The following is a 25,861-nucleotide window of genomic DNA, read 5'->3' on the forward strand; positions in this document are numbered from 1 at the left end:
GGTCCCTGCTCCTTCTAGTCCCTCCCAGGGGGGTGATCAGGCCCCCTCTTCCACCCTACCAGGTGGGTTCCTCCTCGCCTGAGCGCTCAGTTTCCCTGCCGTCCACTACCTGCTAACATGAAAGGTCTGGGCATTGAGAAGCAGAATCCTTCCAGAAGGGTGAGGCGCCTTCCTCCCTCTAGAAGATTCGAGCCGAAGGGCCTCGGAGTAGTCCCAAATGGGACTTGTTTCCTCAAAGTGAGGAGTTTCCCGGCCCGTGCACCAAATGTTGTAGCCACGTGTTCTGGGAAACAAACTCACTCAGAAGGACAGTGCAGATAGCGGAGTGCAGTTTATTACACCGGCGGGCCCAAGGCAGAGTCTCCTCTTAGCCAAGGACCCCGACCAGTCTTTCTGAAAACCTTTATATACCCTAAGTGCATGTGCCCAAACTCCCCTCCCCAAATTCCCCGGAACTAGTCTGAACAAAGGAAAAGAAAGATACAATCAAAGTTAACCTGTGATTCATATGCCTTAAGCCTAGGTAGTTAACAGTGGACAATTATCCACAGGCCTGTGCTCATACCCCAATAAGCATAATAGAATTTATGATTCTATTCGGTTACACAGATAATTAGGGTATTCTTTTAGGCAACAGAGAGTCTAGGTACGAGCCCTGGGGCTCTTCCATTCAGGGGGCCTGGTTTTCCCGTTGGTGTGTCATTTCAGTAAATACTGGGCATATGGTTCAAAGGCCACAGTCCAGCCCAAGATGAGAGTCCTGCTTTCAAGATGGAGCCTGTTCTGTTTCCTCCTTCACTTTTAGCGTATGATCTTAGGCAAGTCTTATAAACGGAAATTCATTTTTTTCTCAAATGAAGGATGAATATGATACTGAATCTGCCTGCCAATGCAGTGAGACACAAGAGAGGCAGATTTGATCCCTGGGTCAGGAAGATCCCCTGGAGTAGGAAATGACAACGCACTCTGGTATTCTTGCTGGGAAAATTCCATGGACAGAGGAGCCTGCCAGGCTACAGTCCATGCAGCCACAAAGAGTTGGACACGACTGAGCAACCGAGCACTTACTAGATTCACTGTGATAGCTGGAGTGAAAATGCTTCGTAAACTGTCAAATACCACAAAAGTGGGTCAGGGGTTTCCTGGTGGTCCAGCGGCTAAGACTCCACGTTCCCAGCGCAGGGGGCCTGGGTTCAATCCCTGGTAAGGGAACTCGATCCCACATGCTGCAGCCAAATTAAAAAAAAAAAAAGTGGGTCCGGCCCCAGGCCCCGCTTTGGGCTCTAAGCTGGAATCAGTCAGTCTCCACCACCTTGGCTGTTACTGGTTCAGGCTATTTCAGGGGCTTCTTTCTCAAGGTTTTGTTTTCTTAGGCCTTTTTGTTTTCCAGCTTTTCCTAGCTGCCCGGCCTCTAAGCATGAAGCCACCCCACGAAGCTTTGCAACTTCCAGGACTTTTGCTCCCAATATCTCCAAACTACATGGCTGAATATAACGGCTGAGCGCAGGGCATGGACCTGACCAGGTGTGGGTTCAAATCTTGGTCCCGTCTCTTGCGGACTGTGTGACTGGAAGCTAAATTAAGTCTTGTCATTTCTTTATCTGTTTCATATACCTGAAAAGCCGGGTGGTGGTATTAAACTTTTTAAAAATGGGAACAGCTTTAGTATAAGGCCTCAAACTTAGCAGGAAGCATTTGCTGCCTTTTCCTTCTTGGCCCCAAATTACTTTACCTTAGGTTCCTGCTTCCTCCCACCCTTGGAGTTTGCTTTTGCAACGCCTACCAATTTCATTGTCTTCCCAGTACAGCTATTTGCATTTCTGAAAGGGTCCCATTTGTTTCTTATTTGTGCCTACCTCAAGTATTCTTAACCACGTCTGTTCTAAAGAAGGCTTTCCCCTCAGTGTTGCAGGCTGCTTTCTGCCCTGAGGTTCTGCTACGCGGCTCATTGAAGCCAGAAAATGGATGTTATTTCGCTGCTTCAGTGTGCACTTAAATGTGAGAAATCTAACACATAATTTTAATGTTTGGAGTATCTGCCTTTGGCTTTCTCCTGGGCGTCATGTGTCCCTAGGTTCACTTTAAAGATGCATGGAGATTGGAAGTGCTTTTTAAAATAGGGACCGCTCCTCCATTGCGAGTTTGTGCTCTGTCCCACATCTTCTTACTGTCAACAGAGTTGAAAGGATTGTAAGTGGATCCAGCTGTTAGCTGTGTGGGGCTTGCATTTTCACCAGAGGCATTTTGTGATGTAATTGATGGTGCAGCTGGATGAAGAGCCTGGTGCTTGGTGTGTTCCTTGGGGTGAATGAATAGGTGTGTTCTGTACAGGGGTGTTAAGTTGTGCTAGTAAAACGTTAGGCTGAACATTACCTTTGCTGAAGGAACTTCTTTTTTCGCCGTGTAAACTGTCAGCAGGATTCAGGGAGGTATTTACATTGGTCAATGTGCTGTATGTGGCTGTTTTTCAATAAAGAAGCAAGGTATTATTTACTCTACCAAAAACCTCAGCTAGGCAGTATTTGGTGAGAGTTACCCTAAGACAATAATATTATTGCAGTGCACTGGTTAGGACTCCGAGCTTCCACTGCAAGGGACACAGGTTCAGTCTCTGGTCAGGGAACTAAGATTACACAAGCCACATGGCACAGCACCCCCCCCCCCGCCCCCCCTGCCCCCAAATTCACAAGAGTTTTGCCATGTAACAGTCGCCAAGTCCAAGCTCATACTGCTTACCTCTTGACAAGCCAATAAATGAGAGAGTGGTTGGGGCAAGGAATAGTGGCTTTTTCAGAAAGTAAGCAGACCAAGGAGATGGTGGACTTGTGTCCCAAAAAACCATCTTTCCCGAGTTACGAGTCAGGTTGTTCTTTATACCAAACAGGAAGGGGTGTTGGTTGCTGCAAACTTTTTGGTGTGAGGATCCTTTGTTCTTACAACAGTCCTCCATGTAGGTTTGGTGACAATGTCCCTATAAACTTCCAGCAAGACGAATGTTATTCTCTGTTCTGCAACTTTTTATCTGTAGTGAATGGAAAGTGTTATACCTTTAAAGGCCAGAGCCTTGAAAATGCCTGTATATTTCAGACCCTAGGCAACATTCCTGTAGCAAAAGCAATGGGATACAAAGGGTAAAGGAAAAGAAAGATCCAATATGGAGTCAGGTTTGCTCTTCCCTATTACATAATCTACAGCAAGGAATGTGCTGGTGCCGTTGCAACTCAGGGAACCTGAATCAGGATTCCATGGTGCTAATTTGCAAACTGTTAAAAGATAAACTGAGGCATATATTTTAAAAATTAAGAGTTTATTTGAGCAAAAATTGTTTTGAATTGGACAGCATCCAATCCAGCAAATAGAAAGGAGCTCTGAGGAGCTGTATGAAATGAAAGACTTTATTAGGCAGAAGGGAGTGAGAAGAGGAAAGTTATCTGGCAAAATAAAAATGTAGGTTGTATTATTGCAAATTTATTTTTCTCTAAGGTAGCAGGGGTCTACCCAGCAGGTTACCTCACTACTGCTAATCAGATGGTTCCTGCATATAGTGGAAACTATAATTAAGCCTCGATTTGGTGATGCGGGGCTTAGCATAAGCGACTCCATTTTGGGCATGTTGTCTTTTTCTTTGTCTTTTCCTTTTTTTGTTATTGTTGTTTGTTCCTTTTTTTTTTTTTTCTGTTGTTTTTTAACTAAAGAGAGAGAGGTGCAGATGTACAGGAGCTGGTGGTAAACCCAGCAGGAGGGCAGGAGGGCTTCAGAGGGAGAAATGGGACTTTGCCAAGGATGAAAGCTGAGCAAGGATCTTTGAGGCCAGGGGAACCATAGATGCAAAAACTTCTATGCAGTTAAGTAGGTGAAACACCATGGTGAGTTTGGAGAAGTGTAAGCAATTAAACACATTTTTCTAGCACATGTATTTCTACCTTAGCCTTCTCCTTACCGTCCATTTCTCCTCAACCCTCTCTGCCCCCGCTCTGCCGTCCTGCCCCTCTAGATTGTCGCAGAGCACCAGGCTGGGCTTCCTGTATCATATAGCAGCTTCCCACTAGTCATCTGTTTTACAGATGGTAGTGTATATATGTCAATAGCACTTTCTCAGTTTGTCTCATCCTCTACATCCCCTGCTGCGTCCACAAGTCCATTCTCCACGTCTGTGTCTCCATTCCTTCCCTGCAAATAGGTTCATCAGTATCATTTTTCTGGATTCCATATATATGCATCAATATACAGTATTTGCTTTTCTCTTTCTGTCTTACTTCACTCTGTATTAATAGGCTGTAGGTTCACACACTTCACTACAACTTACGCAAATTTGTTCTTTTTTATGGCTGAGTAATATTCCTTTGTATATATGTAAAATAACTTCTTATCCATTCATCTGTTGAAGGACATTTAGGTTGCTTTCATGTCCTGGCTATCGTAAATAGTGTTGCAATGAATATCGAGGTGCTGCTGCTGCTGCTAAGTTGCTTCAGTCATGTCCGACTCTGAAACCCCATGGACTGTAGCCCACCAGACTCCTCTGTCCATGGGATTCTCCAGGCAAGAACACTGTAGTGGGTTGCCATCTCCTTCTCCAGAGGATTTTCCCAACCCAGGGACCAAACCTGATTCTCTACATCTCTCCTGTATTGGCAGGCAGGTTCTTTACCACTAGTGGCACCTGGGAAGCCTGAATGTCCACAAGGGGTCCATGTCTTTTCGAATTGTGGTTTTCTCAGGGTATGTGGATTGCTGGGTCATATGGTAGCTTTATTCCTAGTTTTTTGAAGAATCTCCATACTGTTCTCCATAGCAGCTGTATCAATTTCCATTCCCACCAACAGTGCAAGAAGGTTTCCTTTTCTCCACATCCTCTCCAGCATTTATAGCTTGTAGATTTTTTGATGATAGCCATTCAAGACTGGTGTGAGGTGGTACCTCATTGTAGTTTTGATTTGCGTTTCTCTAATAATGAGCGGTATTGAGCATCTTTTCATATGTTTATTGGCCATCTGTGTGTCTTCTTTGGAGAAGTATCTACTTAGGTCTTCTGCCCATTTTTTTAAATTGGATTGCTTGTTTTTCTAATATTGAATTGCATGAGCTGCTTATATATTTTGGAAATTAATCCTTTGTTGATTGTTTCATTTGCAGTTATTTTCTCCTGTTCTAAGGTAGTTTCCTTTGCTGTGCAAAAGCCTGTAAATTTAATTATATCCCATTTGTTTACTTTTGTTTTTATTTCCATTGAGCTAGGAGATGGATCAAAGAGGGTCTTGCTTTGATTTATGTCAGAGTGTTCTACCTATGTTTTCCTCTAAGAGTTTTATAGTTTCTGGTCTTACATTTAAGTTTTTAATCCATTTTAAATTCATATTTGTGTATGGTGTTTGGAAGTGTTCTAATTCTTTCTTTTACATGTAGCTGTCCAGTTGTCCCAGCACCGCTTATTGAAGAGGCTGTCTTTTCTCCATTGTATATTCTTTCCTCCTTTGCCAAAGATTGGTGCGTGGTTTATCTCTAGGCTTTCTATTTTGTTCCATTGGCCGATTTCTGGTTTTTTTGTGTGTGTGCCAGTACCGTACTCTCTTGATGACTGTGACTTTGTAGTATAGTCTGAAGTCAAGGAGATTGATTCCACTAGTTCCATTTTTCTTTCTCAAGATTGCTTTGGCTACTCAGGGTTTTTTGTGTTTCCATACAAATTGTGAAATTTTTTGGCCTAGTTCTTTTGAAAAATACCTAGGAATAAACCTACCTAAAGGGATTAAAGACCTGTATGCAGAAAATTATGACACTGATGAAAGAAATGAAAGATGGCACAAACAGATGGAGAGATATACCATGTTCTTAGAAGTATCAGTACTGTGAAAATGACTGTACTACCCAAAGAAATCTCAGAAGGTGTTATTTCAGTGGAGCCCTGGAAGATGTGAGAAATAGCCCATTATGTGGATGCAAGAGGTGAGGAAGAGGGTGCTGGTGGTCTCAGGGATGGAGAAAGTGCTGTATACTTCAGAGACAGGACACACAGAACATGGGATGAGAAAGAGGAAGGAATCAAGCCAGGTTTCCTAGCTTAAGCAGCTGGGTCCATCAGTGTCTGTTATGGGCCCAGCCCTGGGCAGCTGGACAGGGGGACTGCATGACTCTCTGTGGTCTGCAGTCTCGTCCCCTTGGAGATGCTGTTACGCACCTGGTTCTTGGACTCTTTAATCAATAGAAATTGATAAGAAGCCAGACAAGAAACTCAGGCAAGGCTCTACGGGGACTCACGCTGTAGCACGGGGGAGCAAAAGTGAGAAACAGGTGCCCTTGCTCGCTCTCCTAGAGAGAAGTGAGCTGGTCCCCTAAACGGGGTGAGGGGAGGGGAAGGCGAAGGGGACCGAAGGGGAGGCCTGTGTGGTCTCGCCGCCCCCTTGGTGGTGCTGTGCGCAGGGATCATGTGCAGTTACCTGCTTTTGCTCCAGGCTCCTCAGGAGTGGCCCTTAGTTTGTGGCCCTTTTGTATCTTATTGTTCACAATGTGTCTCAACTGCCCATGCGTGTGGTTATTGTTAGTACTTTAGTTTCTTTGTACTCTGTTGCTGGGGAGGCATTTGTCCAGGTCCAAGTGCAGGCGCCCAGATAGAGGGTCCCAGGTCCCAGCCTGTCTCAGTTGTACTCAGTTTCTCCCCCTGGCCCACTAGGGGCCTTTTAGGCTCTTCTTTCTGTGTGTCTGCCCTGCTACTGAATTGCTCAACTTCAAAAAGATTGAGAAAAGGAACCAGTCCAGTAGGAGCATTACAAGCTGGATGGGCTTGTGAGATGAGACTGGCACCCAAATGTAAGAGAACGTTGTTCATCAGCTCTGCCATTAACTGTTACATCTGGAGAAAACAAAAGCAAAATCAAAAGTGTTTACTGAGACGTTGAAGAATCAAAACTTCAGGATGTTCTGTATATGACATCTTTTTTTCATTATCACAGAGAAGTGAGTTGAATGTGCCATAAAACTGGCTGAAAAGTAATTTTCCTAATAGTGCTAATATTAATGAGGGTTATCTGGTCTTTGTCCAAAGTATTTGCAGGCAGGGATTCATACTTGTCTAAAACCTCAGTTCCTAAAGCATCTCTTATGAAAATAGGAACATTCCTATGCCCAGATTCTCAATAATAAAAGACACTGGGAGCATTTTCAAAACTGTTGGCCTGATTTAAATTTCACTGGAAAACAGCTTTTTAAAACCAAGTTGTCTGTATGTGGCCTCCGTGTGATCACTTCTCACTGGCAGCTGGTAACTGCCAACTTCTGGTGGCTTGAGAAAGTGAGCTGTTTCCCACGCTCCCACACGGCAACCCAATCAGGATGTTTGTGCTGGGAGATGTTTGGATGGGGTTGGGGCGAAAAGGGCGAGAGACCAGCTGGACGAGGCTCCTTCCCCAACTGCCTTCTCTACAGCCTGTCCATGCTTTCCAGAAAACCATTGCTGGTGCCAGGTGGTGGTGGAAATTATGTCACCTGAACACTTAACAGCCCGTGAACTTTGGTAAAATGGGAGGGTTTTTCTAAGTCTCCAGTAACTCCCAAACCTGTTGCTCTTCTCCCTTCTCGGGGCCCAAATTGGCTCCATCAACGCTGAACCTTTTTACCTGGTTCTTGGCATGTTGTAGGGTTTCTTGTCTGCCCCTGCCCCCTCCTGTAGGAATGAGGTCTGAAGTGACTGAATGATGAGGCCATGGGAAGAGGAGGGAGGGAAGGAAGTCACCTGGAAAACTCACAGGACTTCTAATCAACTGAACAGCTGCAACTCCCTTCCACGCATTCCCGTTCTTCCAATCTGTAGCTTCTTGAAGTGCAAACTAGGGTGCCCTATGCAAAGTCACTCCCATTGCAGTCAGGATTTTTAAAAAAATTCATGGACTCCAGAAGTAAAAAGACCACTTGTGTGGTGTTCTTTGCCCCCAGTGGACTGTGTATTAAGAAGGATATGTGTGTGTTAATCACTCAGTCATGTCCCACTCTTTGTGATCCCTTAAACTGTAGCCTACCAGGTTCCTCTGTCCTTGGAATTCTCCAGGCAAGAATACTGGAGTGGGTTGCCATTTTCTTCTCCAGGGGATCTTCCCAACCCTGGATCTCCTACACTGCGGGCAGATTCTTTACCACTGAGTCACCAGGGAAGCCCTGGAAGGATATAGGAGAGACTCAAAGCCTCATCCTAAGCCCGGTTTTGCAAGGAGGCCCAAGCATGCCCACCCCCAGGGGTCTGTGGTCCCTTCCGCATTTTCCCAGGGAATGTGGATTTTACTTGGGTAAGAACGCAGCAATATTTTCATAGGCTTTAGACTGGTTTCAGGAAATGTTAACTGGACTTCCCTGGTGGTCCAGTGGTTAAGAATCTGCCTGCCAATGCAGGAGACGTGGGTTTAATCCCTGGTCCTGGAGGAGCCCACATGCCACGGGGCAACTGAGCCTGTGTGCCACAGCTACTGAGCCTCAACTCTAGAGCCCCATGCTCTGCAACAAGAAAGGCCGCCACAGTGAGGAACCCAGCATTGCAACCAGAAAGTAGCCTTGCTTGCCACAACTAGAGAAAGCCCTCATGCAGCAACGAAGATCCGGTGCAGATAAAAAAGAAAAAACATGATAACTGATTTCAAGAAGTGGTAACTGATGACTGGTTTCAAGAAGGCTGAATTAAGTGATTAAGTGAACACAGTGAACTAAGTGAATTAAGTGAACATAGTGATTAAGAAGGGTCGATTTGGAGTTGGTCTCCCTGGGTTCAAATCCTGGTGCTGCCACTTATTGGTAACTTTGGACAAATTGATTCACTTATTAATACCTTATTTTCCACTTCAGAAAAATGTGGATAATAGCAACAGCTATTCTTGGGTCCTTCCTCCATGACAAATAGCGAAAGTTCTATTTGACAACTTCATTGGCAAAAGACAGGTTTAATCGAGGTTTGATTCATTATCATACTCATTTTTCTTATTTTAGAAGAAATTCAAATGCAAACATCTTTGGGACCCCAGACACTGTGCCTGCTATCTACCTGGCGGGGCTGTTAAAAACACTCTCAGCTGAGAGTAGCACCTTATTGCTTTTCTTGGCACCTTTTGATAACTGGTGAGGTTGAAATGGAACATGTTCCTCTTATTGGTCTTTCTTCTTGAAAACTGTTTGAAATACCCTTTGGCCTGCTTCCCATTGGAATCTCGATGTTCTTTTATTTACATATAAACTTTGTTTTCTGATCATGCACATAATACATATATCTTGAAAAATTTGGGGAAAAAGCGAATTTATTAGACTAAAAATGACCCTCAGAACTTTAAAAAATAGTAATAGCTATTCTTATGGGGTTCTTTTGAGGATTCAATATTAATAAGAGGTCTGGAACATGGTAAACATCCAATAAAGTTAGCTGTTGATGCAGGTCATTAATCTGTTCAAAGGAATGACAGCCTCGTGGCCCATTCACATTTACTTCTTGACTCTCATTTGCTTATTGTCCCATCATCTGTTTGTGTTAGTCCTCCACATCCTCCTGGATTGTGGGTGCCTTGAAAGCAGAGTCTGGGTTGTGCCCATTTGTGGACCCACAGCTCTAGCTCAGCCCTGGTTTGTCACGATTAGTTCATCCGTTGAGTAAATTAAGGCAGGCTTTGATGATGACTTACGTTTGAATGGTGCTTTTTGTGCCACAAAGCACGCACATAGGAAGCCTAAGACTCGAAGTTTAGGACCCTTGCCCAAGTCATATGCCAGAGTCAGGTCCTTTGAGTCTTTTCTTTATGTATTTGTTTAGCTGGGTCAGGTGTTAGTTGCAGCTCCTGGGCTCTCCAGTTGCTGTGTTAGGGCTGAGCTGCTCCAAGGCATGTGGGATCTTAGTTCCCCAACTGAATCAAGCCTGTGTCACCTGCACTTCAAGGCAGATTCTTAACCACTGGATTATGAACCCAAGGTCTACGATTCTTGCCCTTGCTCCTTCCAGTAGGCTGTCCTCTCTAGGAAGAGAGTGCTGAGTTTTATAATTCCAGATCATGGCTTTTGCTGATTCTGTTGTATTTGAATCTCACGTAGGTGAAATTATATAGCATGTATTACGGTTGTGTCTGGATTCTTTTGCTCAGCTTAATACGTGTGAGATTCACTCATGTTGTTTTATGTATTTTTAAAAATCACTGTATAATATTCCACTGTATGCTAAGACCAGAATTTATTTACCTGTTCTCTTGTTGATGGGTATCTGGGTGGTTCCCAATATTTGGTTGGGCTTCCCAGGTGGCTCAATGGTAAAAAAATCCCTCTGCCAATGCAGGAGATGTGGGTTCAATCCCTGGGTCAGGAAATAGCAACCTGCTCCAGTATTCTTGCCTGGAGAACCCCATGGACAGAGGAGCCTGGTGGGCTATAGTCCCATAGGGTCATAAAGAGCTGGACATGACTGAGCATGCACAAAATTTGGTTCTGAGTCTCTGCACTCCTTTTAACAATGCTTGGTTTTTTACAGGTCACCACAAATGGCATCATTGCCATGAGTGAACCCCCAGCCAAAGAAACCCACCCTGGGCCCTTCCCACCAACCTTTGGAGCAGTCGCCCCTTTCCTGGCGGACTTGGACACAACAGATGGCCTGGGGAAAGTCTACTATCGGGAAGACTTGTCTCCCTCCGTCACTCAGCTGGCAGCGGAGTGTGTCCAGAGAGGGTTCCCAGAAATCTCTTTCAAGCCCAGCAGCGCGGTGGTTGTCACTTGGGAATCCGTGGCTCCCTACCAAGGGCCTAGCAAGGACCCCACCCTGGAAGGCAAGGTAAGCACCCGTCCAGGCACAGGGGCAAATAGTCTAATGCGTTGGCTTTGCATGCTTTGGTCTTCTGGTTTGTGCTACTGTCGTGTACACCGCATCCATGTGATTGGTAAAGATAGGACATCCACAGCAAAATCTAATAAGCTATTTATTGCCGGTCTAAAATGTCCAAAACCCTATCTGCAGGCTACCTAAATCTGTGTTGTAATGATGATCGGATGTAAAGAAAGCCAAGATCCCTGAGATAACTAGCCACATGGCAAGAACAGAGTTGATAAATTACAGCCCTAGATAGAGAATTTATTACAAGTTTATGAATATGCAGTGATAAATTAAAATAATAAAGCGGTCCCAAGGGATGTGAAGAACTAAAGATAAGACCCATGTTCTAGTTGGGGGGACAACCCCCCCACCATCTATTTGTACCATGTGAATGGTTCAGGACACAGGTTTCTTCATAAGCAGGGCTGCTGTTTCTTTAGATTCAGTGGTTGGGAAAGATGTTAGGGTATGTAGAGCTTGGACCTGCACTTAGAAGGGGAATATCTGAGCAGGTCAAGAAGCCCTCACTAGTTCTAAAGTGAGACTTTAGGACACGCTTTCAGTTTCTCCTTGGAAAAATAATTTCACTCCACCATTAATTAAGTTTTGTACCATGACAGGGTAGAGTAAAACTTGAAAGGTCCAAAAGCATCTTTAAATGGAGGAAATGGTCCAGGCTGGTGGTTCCCAAAGTGTGTACCCCAGAATACTGGTCCTATAGACAGTCCTTGAGGAAAAAGACTCCTTGGGCCAAATAAGTTTGGGAAATGCTGAAACTATAGGTTCCTCTTGGTGTCTCACTCTGGAAAGCCCTATGGTACAGACACCTGCTTAACTTAGTTTAATTTAGTCATCCCTAAACCTGGCTGTACTGTTTTCCCTCCCAAATAGGACACATTGCATCCCATAGAGCACACTTTGGAGAAATCTGACATGTTTTGCTTTGCCAGCTGTACCCGCCTGAGTGGCATGCTTGAAAACTGTTTAAAACCTTCAGTTTCTTGGGACTTCCCTGGTGGTCCAGTGGTTAAGACATGCGTCCATGACAGGGGCCTGGATTCCTTCCCTGGTCGGGGATCTAAGATGCCACATGCCGCATGGCATGGCAAAAAAATAAATCGATAAAGTAGAACCTGAAATTTCTCAAGTGTGCATGCTCTTTACTTGAGTGATAACTGCCCGGCCCATTGTACAGAGCTCTTGCCTGCCTCGTGGGCCCAGGCTCCTCTCATCCTGACTTCTCCGCTCCCCCCTGTAGCAGCTAGACCAGATTATTGGCAATCCCCTGATGAGGCTTTTTGCTTGTTTGCTTTAGCCGCAATCTCATCACTAGCTGTGCTCTGCCTGTGATGGCCTCTCCCTGACCCTCACTGCGTTAAGCGCCTGCTTGTTCACTCAGCCTCCTCTGCCCCCGCCCCTTCCAGCACTGGGCACTTTGCCTGCACGCAGCTTGGTTACAGAATCCTTTCTTTAGTTTGGGAATGTTTTGTTCAGATGTCAGTCTTCCCACCTAAACTGTAAATTCTCAAGTGCCAGGATCATGTATTTTTATCCTTCGTCTTCACAGTGTTTGGGGCAATGTCTGTGCACAGGAAAGGTACTAACATGAAGGAATACGTTCTCTGCACGATTCTCATATGCTGGCTCACATAGTCCTCGTAACATTTCTGTGCAGTAGGTGATTTTCTCTCCATTTTACAGATGCAAAAATCAAGGTTCAGAGAGGTTAGGTAACATGCCCAAGGTCACTCAGCCAATGATGAGGGCAAGGAGTTGGATCCAGATCTGTTTTCTCCCAAAGCTCATATTCTTTCTTACTGAACAGTGCTAGGGCTCAATAAACTAAATAATAAATGTGGCTGAATATGTTTAATGGCTGTGGAAATAAATTCTGGGGATAAGAATTTGCCAATTTGCTTGAGAGAGAGAGGTAGCATCTCTATAATTTTTGGTTAACCTTAGGGTCACAGTTATGCAGAAGGTATTCATTGACTAATTAGAAAATTTCATGTTGACATAGCGTTAGAGATATTTAAGTGGAATTATCCTGGAATACTGTCCTTGCTACAAAAATATTTCTTTAGAATAAGGTGCAAATAGTGCCATCTCTGTATTTTTTAGATGTAGTCTGGTAAATAGCACAGTTTAAGATCCCGAGTAACTGAATCTTAACTCATCTTCACAGAGAAACACATTCCAGTGCATTCTGGCCTCCTCTGACTCCAGCACCTATGCCATTTTCCTTTATCCTGAGGATGGTCTGCAGTTCTACACGGCATTCTCAAAGAAGGAGGAGAACCAAGTTCCTGCGGTGGTTGCTTTCAGCCAAGGTTTAACAGGATTAATATGGAAGAGTGATGGAGCTTATAATATATTTGCTAATGATAGAGAATCAGTTGGAAATCTGGCCAAGTATGCTGTTTTCTTCTTCAGTAGATTCTCCCTTTAATAAGATTCTCATCTGACTGTTTTATAAGAATAATGTAATGGGCTTTATAGAATATTACCTAAAAATGTGGATTTAAATTCTGTAGGGAACTTTCCTGGCAGTTCAATGGTTAGGACTCTGCGCTCTCACTGCCGACAGCCTAGGTTCAGTCCCTGGTTGGGGAATTAAAATCATTTAAGCTGTGCAGTGTGACCAAAAACAAATAAGAAATTTAAATTTTGTATATAGTTTTTTATTATGTAGTACTTTTTTCCTGATGAACTCAGGGAATATACTCTTAGAATGAAAGGCATCCAAGTTTTTAGATATCATTTTCATTTGAAACAGTTTTATCATCTCTTCTATAAAGTCAGAAATACAAAGTATTCAAAACCATCTCTTGCTATGAACCCATGGCTGAGAGGGTTTTTCCCTACACTTACTGGGGGTGGGGAATGTTGTTATAATAGAAACAGTGCTCTCTTGGGCTATTTTGTAGAATTTGGCAAAGGGGGAAAAGCTTAGACTTTTTTTTTCTAATAATTAAACTTAATTATTCTTTTAAAAGTTAAGCACCTCCTCCTCCCAATTTCACTTTGTCAATGGAGTCTAAAACTCCTCAACCCTTTGACAGTGTACTGGTAAATATTTAACAACTGACTTTATGCAGGTTGAGGAAGCCCTCACTCATTTATAGCATTTCCCCATTTCCATGGTATAAATTCTTCTACCATGGCCAGTTTTCAGCTGTTACATCATGTCACTCACCCGGAGGTTGAGAAAAGGTGAACCATTATATAGCATTCTCACCCTAGAGGTGCAGTAGATTCAGATAACTTCAAGAACATAGCTAATAGGAACACAATTCATATGGGATGCGTTGTGAGTATTTATTGCCTTTGCTTTTAATATAGTTTGTTTAATTGTAAGTTTATATAATTTGATTTTTTATAAGCTGGTTCAGGCAAGCTCCTGTACATCACTGCCTTTTCTCAAGTCCCGGGTGGACAGACTGATTAGACGTCCGATTTCTGCAGGACTTTCTCGATTTCTCATTCCCTATCCCAGCCCAGTCTTTTGCTCAGTGTTCTCCACTTAATAATGTATGTCCCTTCTTTCTATCATATAATCTGGTCACTTTATACAATTTCTGATAGTAAAACGGTATCAGAACAGTAAAAATAGTAGTGCAAGAAGTCGAGATTAGGGTTATTCTGTTGTGTTTTATAACTATAAAATGCCTTTAGATTCTGAATATCATTTGCATTTTACTGTACCCTCCGAGCATAAAAAGGTAAACTGAGACCTATCCAAGGTTCCACAGCTAACAGTGTCAGGATTTCTAGTAAACCAAGTCTGGCCTGTTTTCACTCACAACTTTTGACACTAAAGACGTGGTGTTTTTTTTTTTTCCCCTCTTACCAACTAATTCTTCAACTCTTCAGATATCAACTGGGTATCCTATAATTCAGGTCTGACACTAACTGCTTAGAATCAACACAGACCTCATAGCTTAAGAGCTCAGTCCTACAAGGTTGCCCCCACTTCAGACATCCCTTGAAAGTCCCAAGTTGCTGCCTACACTTCCTGTCAACCAGCTATAAACTGGGGGCTCCATGGCTCCCTGCTCCGGTTTGATAATTTGCTAGAATGGCTCACAGAATTCAGGAAAGTACTTCACTGACTATCACTAGTTTATTATAAAGGACACGACTCAGGAATAGCCAAATAGAAGAGATACATAGGGCAAGGGGCATTGTATGAGGGCAGGAGGAGGTGAGGGGCTTCCAAGCCCTCTCTGGGCACACCACCCTCCTAGCACACCTCAACTGTGTCCACCAGTCCAAAAGCTCTGTCAACCTGATAACTTAGGAATTTTTGTTACATAGGCATGATTGATTAAATCATTGGCCATTGGTGATTAACTATCTCCAACCCCACTTCCCCACCCTCTTCCTGGAAGTCAGGGTGTGGGGCTGAAAATTCCAACCCTATCATCATGCCTTGGTCTTCCTAGTGACCAGCCGCCTTTCTGAAGCTACCCAGGGTCCCCAGCCACTAGCCATCTCATTAGCATACAAAAAGGCATTCTTATCACTCCAGAGATTACAAGGATCTTAGGGGTTATACGCCAGAACCAGAGACAAAGGCCAAATACTATCATATCACAGCATGTCCCCAGAAAGAGCATGATGGAAAAAAATGCACACAAATCCAGTCAGCAGGTTACTCATACTGACCAGTGATTCATATAAACACATTTTAAGGTCTGAAAATATCCCTGAGCATGCCTCTGGAATGGCTGAGAAGAAGCCTTTGCTAGGGTTGTGCCCACTGGATACAGCTTCACCATATCCTGCTGGATGGTCTCAGCTCTATGAGGACCAGACAGGACCACGTCTGCCCTCCTATCCTGCACCAAGGCTGTGGGCAGTAGCAGGCCATGGGGTTCTTAATTGACATAGATCTCAGGGCTCCTTCTGCTTGGTTGGTGGGGGCTGTTTGTAAGTTGCTGGCCTGTTTCCAAGAAGCCTGTCCCTCCCTCTAGGAGCAGCAACTCTGGGCTACAGGGCATCTGGGTGTTTGAGATTGGGAGTCCGGCCACGGCCAGCGGTGTGATCCCTGCGGATGTGAACCTGGAACTGGACGACGAAGCAGAGTACGACGATGAGGATTATGACTCAGTGACACATCTAGGCCTGGAGGATGCGGTTACTACATCCTTCCCCTATGAGGCCCCAAGAAGGGGAGACAGTGGCACGTACAACACGCCCAGTGACCTCTCCCCCCGCCGCATGGCTACCGAGAGACCCCTCACACCTCCCACGGAGAAGACCAGATCTTTCCAGCTGCCCGGGGAGAGGTTTCCCCAGCAGCAGCCACAAGTCATAGATGTGGATGAAGTCGAGGAAACAGGAATTGGTAAGGCCGTTTGTGTGGCAGGTGGTATGTTGTTGGATACTTGGATTTCCGCACAGGGGAGCATTGCTGGGGGGGTGTCAGCTGTGTGCATTATTTGGAGGTTTGTAAGGTTTGTAAGGATGAGAGCCTGGAGAAGGAGGGGTGGAACTTACAGAGCATGGGTGAAGTGAAAAGTGAAAGTGTTAGCTGCTCAGTCGTGTCCAACTCTTTGTGACCCCATGGACTATAGCCTGCCAGGTTCTTCTGTCCATGGAATTCTCCAGGCAAGAATGTTGAATTGGGTAGCCATAACCATCTCTAGGGGATCCTCCTGACCCAGGGACTAAACCCAGGTTACCCACGTTGAAGGCATATTCTTTACCATCGGAGCCACCAGAGCGTGGGTGGAGGGACCCAAAGGCTGCAAAGACGCCAAGGGATCCAGGATTAGGGCTGGGGTTATGGAGACTGTAGAATGTGTCCTCTTTCAAGTTTCCTATTCTTCTTTTTTTGTGTGTTTTAAAGAGAGAAGTACTTTAGAATTATTTTGAAAGTCAGATTTCCTGATTTGTGATTTTTGAGATCAGCAGTATATTCACCCACCTGAAAAAACATTTTAGACGTTCCCCTGTTGACACGGTTTATCTTTGACATTTATTTCCTCTTGCTTTATGGAAGGAGGATGGTTGATTATTTTTCCTCCAGGCTCCAGTCAGTTTCAGAGTTAGTTTGTGAACATTAAAAATACAAAATAACTGGATCCACTTTTCAAGGATGGTTTTAAAATATAACATGTTTTTTCCATAAGATGTTATGGAAAAACCCAAATGAACTTAACTTTTTGGCCAAATCAATATATCAGACCATCACTTCATGGCAAATAGATGGGGAAACAACGGAAACAGTGACAGACTTTATTTTCTTTGGCTCCAAAATCACTTCAGATGGTGATTGTAGCCATGAAATTAAAAGACGCTTGCTCCTTGGAAGAAAAGCTACGACCAACCTAGACAGCATACTAAAAAGCAGAGACGTTACTTTGCCAACAAAGGTCCGTCTAGTCAAAGCTATGGTTTTTCCAGTAGTCCTGTGTGGATATGAGAGTTGGACTATAAAGAAAGCTGAGCACTAAAGAATTGATGCTTTTGAACTGTGGTGTTGGAGAAGACTCTTGAGAGTCTTTTGGACTGCAAGCAGATCCAACCAGTCTATCCTAAAGGAAATCAGTCCTGAATATTCATTGGAAGGACTGATGGTAAAGCTGAAGCTCCAATACTTTGGCCACCTGATGCGAACAACTGACTCATTTGAAAAGACCCTGATGCTGGGAAAGATTGAAGGCAGGAGGAGAAGGGGATGACAGAGGATGGGATGGTTGGATGGCATCAGTGACTCAATGGACATGAGTTTGAGCAAGCTCCAGGAGTTGGTGATGGACAGGGAAGCCTGGCATGTTGCAGTCCATGGGGTTGCAAAGAGTGGGACGGGACTGAGATACTGAACTGAACTGAACAGAATATATCACATTTTTGCTAGTTTCAGAGGAAAATGTAGTATTTTCAAGTGTACCATTTGAATCCCAGCATGCTTTGAATTGTCTTATAAAAGACATGGGAACTAGACTGTGTTCTTTTTTTTTTTTGCCCTTCAGGTTGACCAATAATATTCCTGTCAAGGGGATGGCCCAAGCCTTTAAATGATAATTATTTCTACTATGAAAAGGCCCTCAAAAAATCTACTCCCCCCTAAAAAAGGAGTTTAAGATAAACAAAGTCACATTTCCCACACTTGAAAACCTTGAAGGAATATAGTAGAAGCTAATAATAAACACATAATCACACTCAAAAAAAGACAAATCTATCCCATTCCACGTTATTCACCCATTTTTATTTCTCCTTACTTGTTGTGGTTTGTCTCATAGCAATAATCATAAATGTTTGTTCTTATCAAGTATCCCAACGCATGGACAGGATCTGGTGGCCAGGGAAGTGTGCTTGCTTACTTCTGAGGCACAGAGATGGAGAGGTGACATTTACTGACATGATGAAGACACGGGCTCATGTCTCAGGGCTCGCCTTGCACACATGGCACCCTGGATTTCCTGGGGTGATGCTGTCATCTAGCATGTGGCACTCCGCTCTTACAGCTGGCTCTCAGAGTGATCTCCCCAAGATAGGTCATGGGCATGTTTGTTTGCATATGTTGAGTTTTGAGGGCTTCCCACGTGGTGCTAGCGGCAAAGAAAGTGTTAGTCGCTCAGTCGTGTCTGACTCTTTGTGACCCCATGGACTACAGGCCGCCAGGCTCCTCTGTCCATGAAATTCTCCAGGTGAGAATACTGGAGTCAGTTGCCTTGCCCTCCTCTAGGGTATCTTCCCAACCCAGGGATTGAACGGAGGTTTCCTGCATTGCAGACAGACTCTTTACTGTCAGATCCACCAGGAAACCCCTTAGTGGTAAAGAACTCACCTGCCGATGCAGAAGATGTAAGAGAGGCGGGTTGGATCCCTGGGTTGAGAAGATCCCCTGGAAGAGGGCATGGCAACCCACTCCAGTATTCTTGTCTGGAGAATCCCGTGGGCAGAGCCTGGTGAGCTATAGTCAGAGTCAGCAAAAAATAAGACACAACTGAAGTGACTCAGCATGCGTGCATACATGTTGAGTTTTGAGTCTCATCCTATTTTCATCCCACATAGGTGTCTCTGAAATTCTCATTTGTGAAGCCATCACTTTGAGAGCATAGCTAGTCCCAACAACTCATGGTAATATATTACTTGGTACTGATAACAACAACAACAACAAAAAAGCCTAGATCTGAACCCCAACTGTGTTTAAAAGAGATCTTTCTCTGCCCTTGATCCCAGTTATTTCACTGTTTTTGTTAGAAAGGTCGGTCTTCTGTAGCCAGTAGTGCATTCCTCGTGTTATTTGAATAGTCATCCGCGGATACATCAGCCATAACAGACCCGCTGGGAGCTGAGCTTAAGCAATCAGTAGCATCACATGTGTTCAGCTCAGGGCCCAAGTGTTCTTGGCTCCAAATGCCATGTATACATCCCGGAAATTCCCTTCTGGGTGTGTAGAACTCCTGGAATCTACCTGGGGTCAAACTTTACTTTTATTTTCACTCATAACAATTATAAATTGGGTCATTATCCCCTCCAAAAGTTCATCCCTCCTTGTTCTTTTGAATTCATTCCAAATTAGTGTGCTCTGCATTTTTAAGTTTAATGAACTGGCTCATCATTCTAATAAAATCAACCTGGGAGGGAGAGCCATTTGCACTAGGGAGAAATACATGTTTCTTGGGCCAAAGGCTGTTAGAGCGGGTATAACTGAGGAATTATTTCTAACCAGCTTTTAACTCTAAGAGCTTCTGATTTATACCCTGGTGAGAAGAATGAGGCCAAAAAGTTTAAAATACTTTAAGCTCATTAAAATGGCACATTTTATGTTGTATGTATTTTACCACGATAAAATAGAATTTTTAAATATTTTAACGTCTGCACCCAAATTTGATGCTGATTTTATTAGAAAGGTCAGTCTGATGCATATCTGATGATGTTTAATGGATGCCATATTAAGATCGACATTGGACAGCTATCACCCAATATTGATTCATTGATACTAAGGACATTGGTTTATAGCATTTCAAAAAAATTCACCCTTGAGACTTCCCTGGCAGTCCAGTGGTTAAGGCGCCATGCTTCCATCGCAAGGGGAGCAGGTTCAATCCCTGGTCAGGAAACTAAGATCCCACAGCCCTCATGGCACAGCCAAAAAGTGAAAATTAAAATAGTAATAATTCACCCACGTGATTTCTCAAACTCCTTTTAGACCTACGTGCCTCAGTGATTTGAGTGATGGAGCCACTGTACTAGTTAAGTGGCCACAGATAGAGAGCCCTGCGTCTGAACGGCCTGAGCAGACGTCCAGTCTTGCACAGCTGAGGCGCCGTGTTCTAAAGCCTCCTCGCCTGGAGCCCGGTGAAGTGCTCACTGGTGTGCTGTGTTCTCTCCGAGCAGTTTTCAGCTACAACACGGATTCCCGGCAGACGTGCACCAGCAACAGACACCAGTGCTCTGTGCACGCACAGTGCAGGGACTTTGCCACCGGCTTCTGTTGCAGCTGTGTTGCTGGCTACACGGGGAACGGCCGGCAGTGTGTTGCCGAAGGTACTGTGTCTTTGTCTGATCCTTTTTAAGGGGGAGAAAAGGGAGGAGTGATTTTGTTTTGGTGCTTGTTTTGAAATCTTGCCTTTACCCAGATCTCTAAAGGTAGGTGGTGTTTTCGGCTGGGCAGTGATATTTCATCTCTCATTCCTCGTTCTTGCCTGTATTTCTCTATGGGGGTGGGGGCGGGGGAGGTCCTGGGGAATGCCCTTTTTACTAAAAAGGGGAGGTCTCTTTCTTTCCTGTGGTGTTTCTCCATCTCTGAAGTGATGGCCGTTGAGAACCCACCTTCAGGCTGAAATGTTGAAATGAGGCAGCCTGGACCAGGAATCGTCAGCCCCCCTCGCTTTCCTCCGTTTCTTTCAAACCTCTTCTTTTGGCGTCACTCAGACTATGCTGATAGTGGTTCAGCTCCAGCAGGGCCATGGTGCGCTGCTGACCAAAATGTTGGGTTGGCCCAAAAGTTTGTTCAATAAGTACTTTGCTCAGTAAAGGTCTTGGTGAAAATGAAAAATGTGTCTTTTATTTGCACTTAAAGCCAATCGAACTTTCTGGCCAACGCAGTATGTAGGGGGTAAGGACTATTCCGTCCCCTACTCCCTGGTGTTCCTGTCCTTGTGTCCCGGGAACCCCAGCATGGTGATGGAGGAGCAGAAGGGGCGCATCGCAGCTAACTTTGGAGACCAGACCCATTGTGCTGTCAACTCCAAAACATATTTGGCTGGGGGCTGGCATCAGTCCTGAGCTCGGCACCCCCAAAAGAGGATCAACCAGTCTTGATGTTTTCAGATGTTCTGAAAAATCTCTGCAAAAGTCTAGAGGGTCCAGATAACAGTTTACTTAGAGAGGGAACCCAAGACCGTAAATTAGAATGAAAGCAAAAACAAAGCAAACCATACTGAACACCTGTCTCTGCAGATGCCAAATCACTCCACTTGTCACCCGTCATTTTCCTCATATGTTTAAGCAGGAACCTCAGTTGCTTGGCAAAATATGACTAAATAAAACTCAGTTGGAGGAATGCTTTTCTGTTTTTCAGATTTCCTGCCATAGCTAAAGTTAAATCAAGTATTTTAATTTGTTTAAAAAAAAGAAAGGTTCAGGAAAAAAAAAGAAGTTCCTTCTAGGTCACAATTAGTTTTGTAAAATACTGTCTTTAGCAAGGACAGAAAATTCTGCATGCTTTGCATATTAATTTGGGGGGATGTTTATAACATCTATAAATGTGTTATCTCTTTTCTTGCCCCGTTGCCCCAGGAATGACATGCTTCTGCTGCTTTGTTTCAGGCTTGGCTTTTATATTTTGCTTGCCCTGAGAAGAACTTCCACAGTTTACAATGAACCCTTCTTCTCAAAGATCGATCTCAGGAGCTCTTTCCATGCCAAATGTCAGAGCTGGAAATGCTGACAGGTTGCATTTGGCAGCAAGCTTGCATATGAAAGATTGCTCAGCTACATTTTTTGATGTTCTGAATACGCCCTGTCATAGTTTTGTGGTTTAAATATTTGTTGGAATCTTACTACTTTTGAAATATTTTTCTAACTCCAAGTTTGATGGAAAAAATTTGGTTTTCTTCCCTTGGCTTTCCTGCTTGTTTCTGTAATTGTTTTGGGGGAGGCATTTTTTCGATATTAGTCTTCTAACTTCATAGCATTCCCCCAGTGTAATGACACAGTTTATGTGCAGAAATACTCTGTGTGTCGAATCTGCCTTGGCTTGTCAGTGACCTTGTTGTGGGGGGTTTTGTTGCTTTGGGGGCCACACCGTGTGGCATGAGGGCCCAACCAGGGATTGAACCCATGCCCCCTCCAGTGCAAGTGTGGAATCTTAACTGCTGGACTGCCAAGGAAGTCCCTCCGTGATCCTGTTTAGCAGCTGTGCTGTGCTTAGTTGCTCAATTGTGTCTGACTCTTTGTGACACCATGGACTGTAACTTACCAGGCTCCGTTGTCCATGGGGGTTCACCAGGTGAGAATGCTGGAGTGGGTTGCCATATCCTCCTCCAGGGGATCTCCCCAACCCAGGGATTGAACTCAGGCCGATTCTTTACCTTCTGAGCCACCGGGGAAGCCCTGCTGCTGCTGCTGAGTCACTTCAGTCATGTCCGACTCTGTGCAACCCCACGGACGGCAGCCCACCAGGCTCCCCCGTCCCTGGGCTTCTCCAGGCAGGAACACTGGAGTAGGTTGCCATTTCCTTCTCCAATGCATGAAAGTGAAAAGTGAAAATGAAGTTGCTCAGTCGTGTCCATCTCTTCCCGACCCCATAGACAGCAGCCCACCAGGCTCCCCCGTCCCTGGGCTTCTCCAGGCAGGAACACTGGAGTGGGTTGCCATTTCCTTCTCCAATGCATGAAAGTGAAAAGTGAAAGTGAAGTCGCTCAGTCGTGTCCGACTCTGTGTGACCCCATGGACAGCAGACCACCAGGCTCCCCTGTCCCTGGGATTCTCCAGGCAAGAACACTGGAGTGGGTTGCCATTTCCTTCTCCAATGCATGAAAGTGAAGAGGGTATGTTAAACACAGCAGAAAGTCTTCAGAACACAGACAATGGTGCTCGGATGAGAGCTCATTTGTCTGAGGTTAGTCTACAAGCTTTACTGAGAACTTATGTACAGAAAACTCTGCTACGATGGAACCAGGCAGTTGGGTGTGAAGGTCCTGTCTCTAGTCATTTACAGTCTAGGAAGAGAAACATGATCTGTACAATCAGTAAGTGGTAGAAATTAAGTCTACGTCAAACCTGATGTACTTACCTCTTCCTTCAGCTTTTTTTTTTTTTGAAGATGGCAGTAACACAATCAAAGTATACCATTTGGTGGTTTTTAGTATATTCACTAAGTTATTCAACTGTTACCTCTAATTTTAGAGCATTTTCATCATGCCAGAAGGAAACCTGGATCTTTTAGCTGCCACCCTCAATTCATCCTCATTCCCAGGCTCTGTCAGCACCGAATCTGCTATCTGTCCATGTGGGTTTTCCTGTTCTGGACATTCCATATAAATGGAATCATATGTCATGGGACCTTTGTGTTTGGCTTCTTTTACTTAGCATAGTGTTTTCAGGGTGTATCCATGTTTAGGACGTATCGGTACCTTATTTCTTTTTCCTAGGCAAATGATATTCTATTGTATGGGTTTTCCACATTTTATTTATCTATGCGTCAGTTGATGGACATTTGAGTGCTTTCCCATTTTGGCTGTTAATGAATAATGCTGCTAAGAACATTCATGTACAAGTTTTCAAGTGAACATATGTTTTCTGTTTTATTGGGTATATACTCAGGAGTTGGAATTGCTGGGTCATATGGCAACCTTCCATTTTCTTATTCAAATATAAGAACAACTTAATTTCTTGAGTTTTTTTCTTTTCCTGATTAAGCAATAATCAATACATGCAAGTTATTAATATCTCAACATTATAGAGATATATAATATAGAAAATGAAAGTTCACCATATCACCCTGAATTAACCTCTGTTAGCAATTTTGTGTAGCTCTTTTCAAACATTTTTCCTCTATGAGTATGCTAGCGTCTGTCTACAATGTGGGAGACCCGGGTTCGATCCCTGGGTTGGGAAGATCCCCTGGAGAAGGAAATGGCAATCCACTCCAGTACTATTGCCTGGAAAATCCCATGGACAGAGGAGCCTGGTAGGCTACAGCCCATGGGGTCGCAAAGAGTCGGACACGACTGAGCAACTTTACCTTACCTTACCTTACCTTACCTTAGCATTTATCATTAATGCAATTTTTTAAAATGGTGTCCTACATATACTATTTGGTAATATATGAAAAAAGCTTATAAATATGCCATAGTAAGTTTCGCATCTTTCCCAGTAAAGGAAATGACCAACAACGAACACACCCTAGCCCACAAGCTGGTTATGGGTCAGAGGGCATATTTGTGTGACCTCCAATACCCACTGTGGCTACTTCTGTCTGGCTTGGGTTAGTGAGGGTCTAGGACTCAGACTGGCCAACTTATATTTGAGCCAGAGATGCTCTTTAAGAGAAGCCCCTGAGTCTTAGGGACTTCCCTGATGGCCCAGGAGGTGGGAATCCACCTGCCAGTGTGGGTGACATGGGTTTGATCCCCGATCCAAGAAGGTTCCACACGCTGTGGAGCAGCTAAACCCGTGCACCACACCTCCTGAAGCCCGGGCACCTAGAGCCCACGCTCCGAAACAAGAGAAGCCACTGCAAGGAGGGTCCCGCACATCGCAGTGAAGAGTAGCTCCCCTGGCCCCTGCATACTGCATCTGAGAAAAGCCTGTGCACAGTAGCAGAGACCTAGGTCAGCCAAAAATAGTTACTTTTTTAAAAAAGATATATTATAAATCAGACAACCTAATGTCCCATCCCGTTTAGCCCCATTGTCCCAGGGAAATGACTAATTCTCTCCCTAATATTCTCAAAAGTAATCAGCTATACATCACCTAGTTCTGGATCACCCATGATGCTATTCTCCTGAAATTGTTTTATTTGCCTCTGATGTTCCTTTATCATACAATGGGTCCCACTTCTCTGCTGTCCATTATCCATCAGTACGGAAGAGAGGAAGAAAGTTGAACTTCTACAGCTCATAGACACAGCTGCAGGGACTGCCTTCGTCTTGGGAAGAATGACTTCTTTCACTTACCCCAAAAGCGCTTTACCCCAGCACTGTTGGGCTCTTTGCTTTACGGGTACAGAGCCCACCAGACACACTATTCTATTCTGAAGGGCTGGCTTCTTTCTTTGTTTCTCGTTCAGGTTCCCCGCAGCGAGTTAACGGCAAGGTGAAAGGGAGGATCTTTGTGGGGGACAGCCAGGTTCCCATTGTCTTTGAGAATACTGACCTCCATTCTTACGTGGTGATGAACCATGGGCGGTCCTACACAGCCATCAGCACCATTCCTGAGACTGTCGGGTACTCTCTGCTTCCTCTGGCCCCTATTGGAGGCATCATTGGATGGATGTTTGCAGTGGAGCAAGATGGATTCAAGAATGGCTTCAGCATCACAGGTAATTGACCTTAAAATTAATGGGCTGGGTTGAATGGAAAGGGAACTCTATGTGTCTGAAAATAAGTTACAAATAAGTATTTTGTGGCTCTGGAAATAAGGTGTTGGGGTAAAATCATCAAGTTTTTCATTAGTATACAAGGAGATCAGACCAGTCAATCCTAAAGGAAATCACCCCTGAATATTCATTGGGAGGACTGATGCTGAAGTTCCATTACTTTGGCCACTTAAAGCGAAGAACCAACTCATTGGAAAAGAATCTGATGCTGGGAAAGATTGAGGGCAAGAGGAGAAGGGGGCGGGAGATGATGAGATGGCTAGATGACATCAATGGACATAAGTTGCAGCAAACTCCGGGAGATAGTGAAGGACAGAGAAGCCAGGCGTGCTGCAGTTCATGGGGTCACAAAGAGTTGGACACGACTGAGCGACTGAACAACAACAACAATACATCACCCAAGACTATCTAGAATTGCACTGTGATCAGGGAGCAATTTCATATTGGTGATGCTTTGTATATGGGTTGATTTAAAT

General features: G+C 44.3%; 1 protein-coding gene across 1 annotated transcript in view; it reads left to right on the forward strand.

Annotated features, from left to right (window-relative positions):
• The window catches only part of NID1 (nidogen 1), a 99,396-nt gene that overhangs the window by 20,872 nt on the left and 52,663 nt on the right, over nt 1-25,861 (forward strand). Inside the window, exons 2-6 of the mRNA XM_018042466.1 lie at nt 10,484-10,783; nt 13,008-13,234; nt 15,799-16,172; nt 20,177-20,326; nt 25,077-25,328. Of these exons, the coding sequence (XP_017897955.1) occupies nt 10,484-10,783; nt 13,008-13,234; nt 15,799-16,172; nt 20,177-20,326; nt 25,077-25,328 (1,303 nt within the window). The remainder of the gene's footprint in view (nt 1-10,483; nt 10,784-13,007; nt 13,235-15,798; nt 16,173-20,176; nt 20,327-25,076; nt 25,329-25,861) is intronic.

Source organism: Capra hircus, chromosome 28, assembly GCF_001704415.2.
Source record: "Capra hircus breed San Clemente chromosome 28, ASM170441v1, whole genome shotgun sequence".
In the NCBI taxonomy this organism is placed as follows: Eukaryota; Metazoa; Chordata; class Mammalia; order Artiodactyla; family Bovidae; genus Capra; species Capra hircus.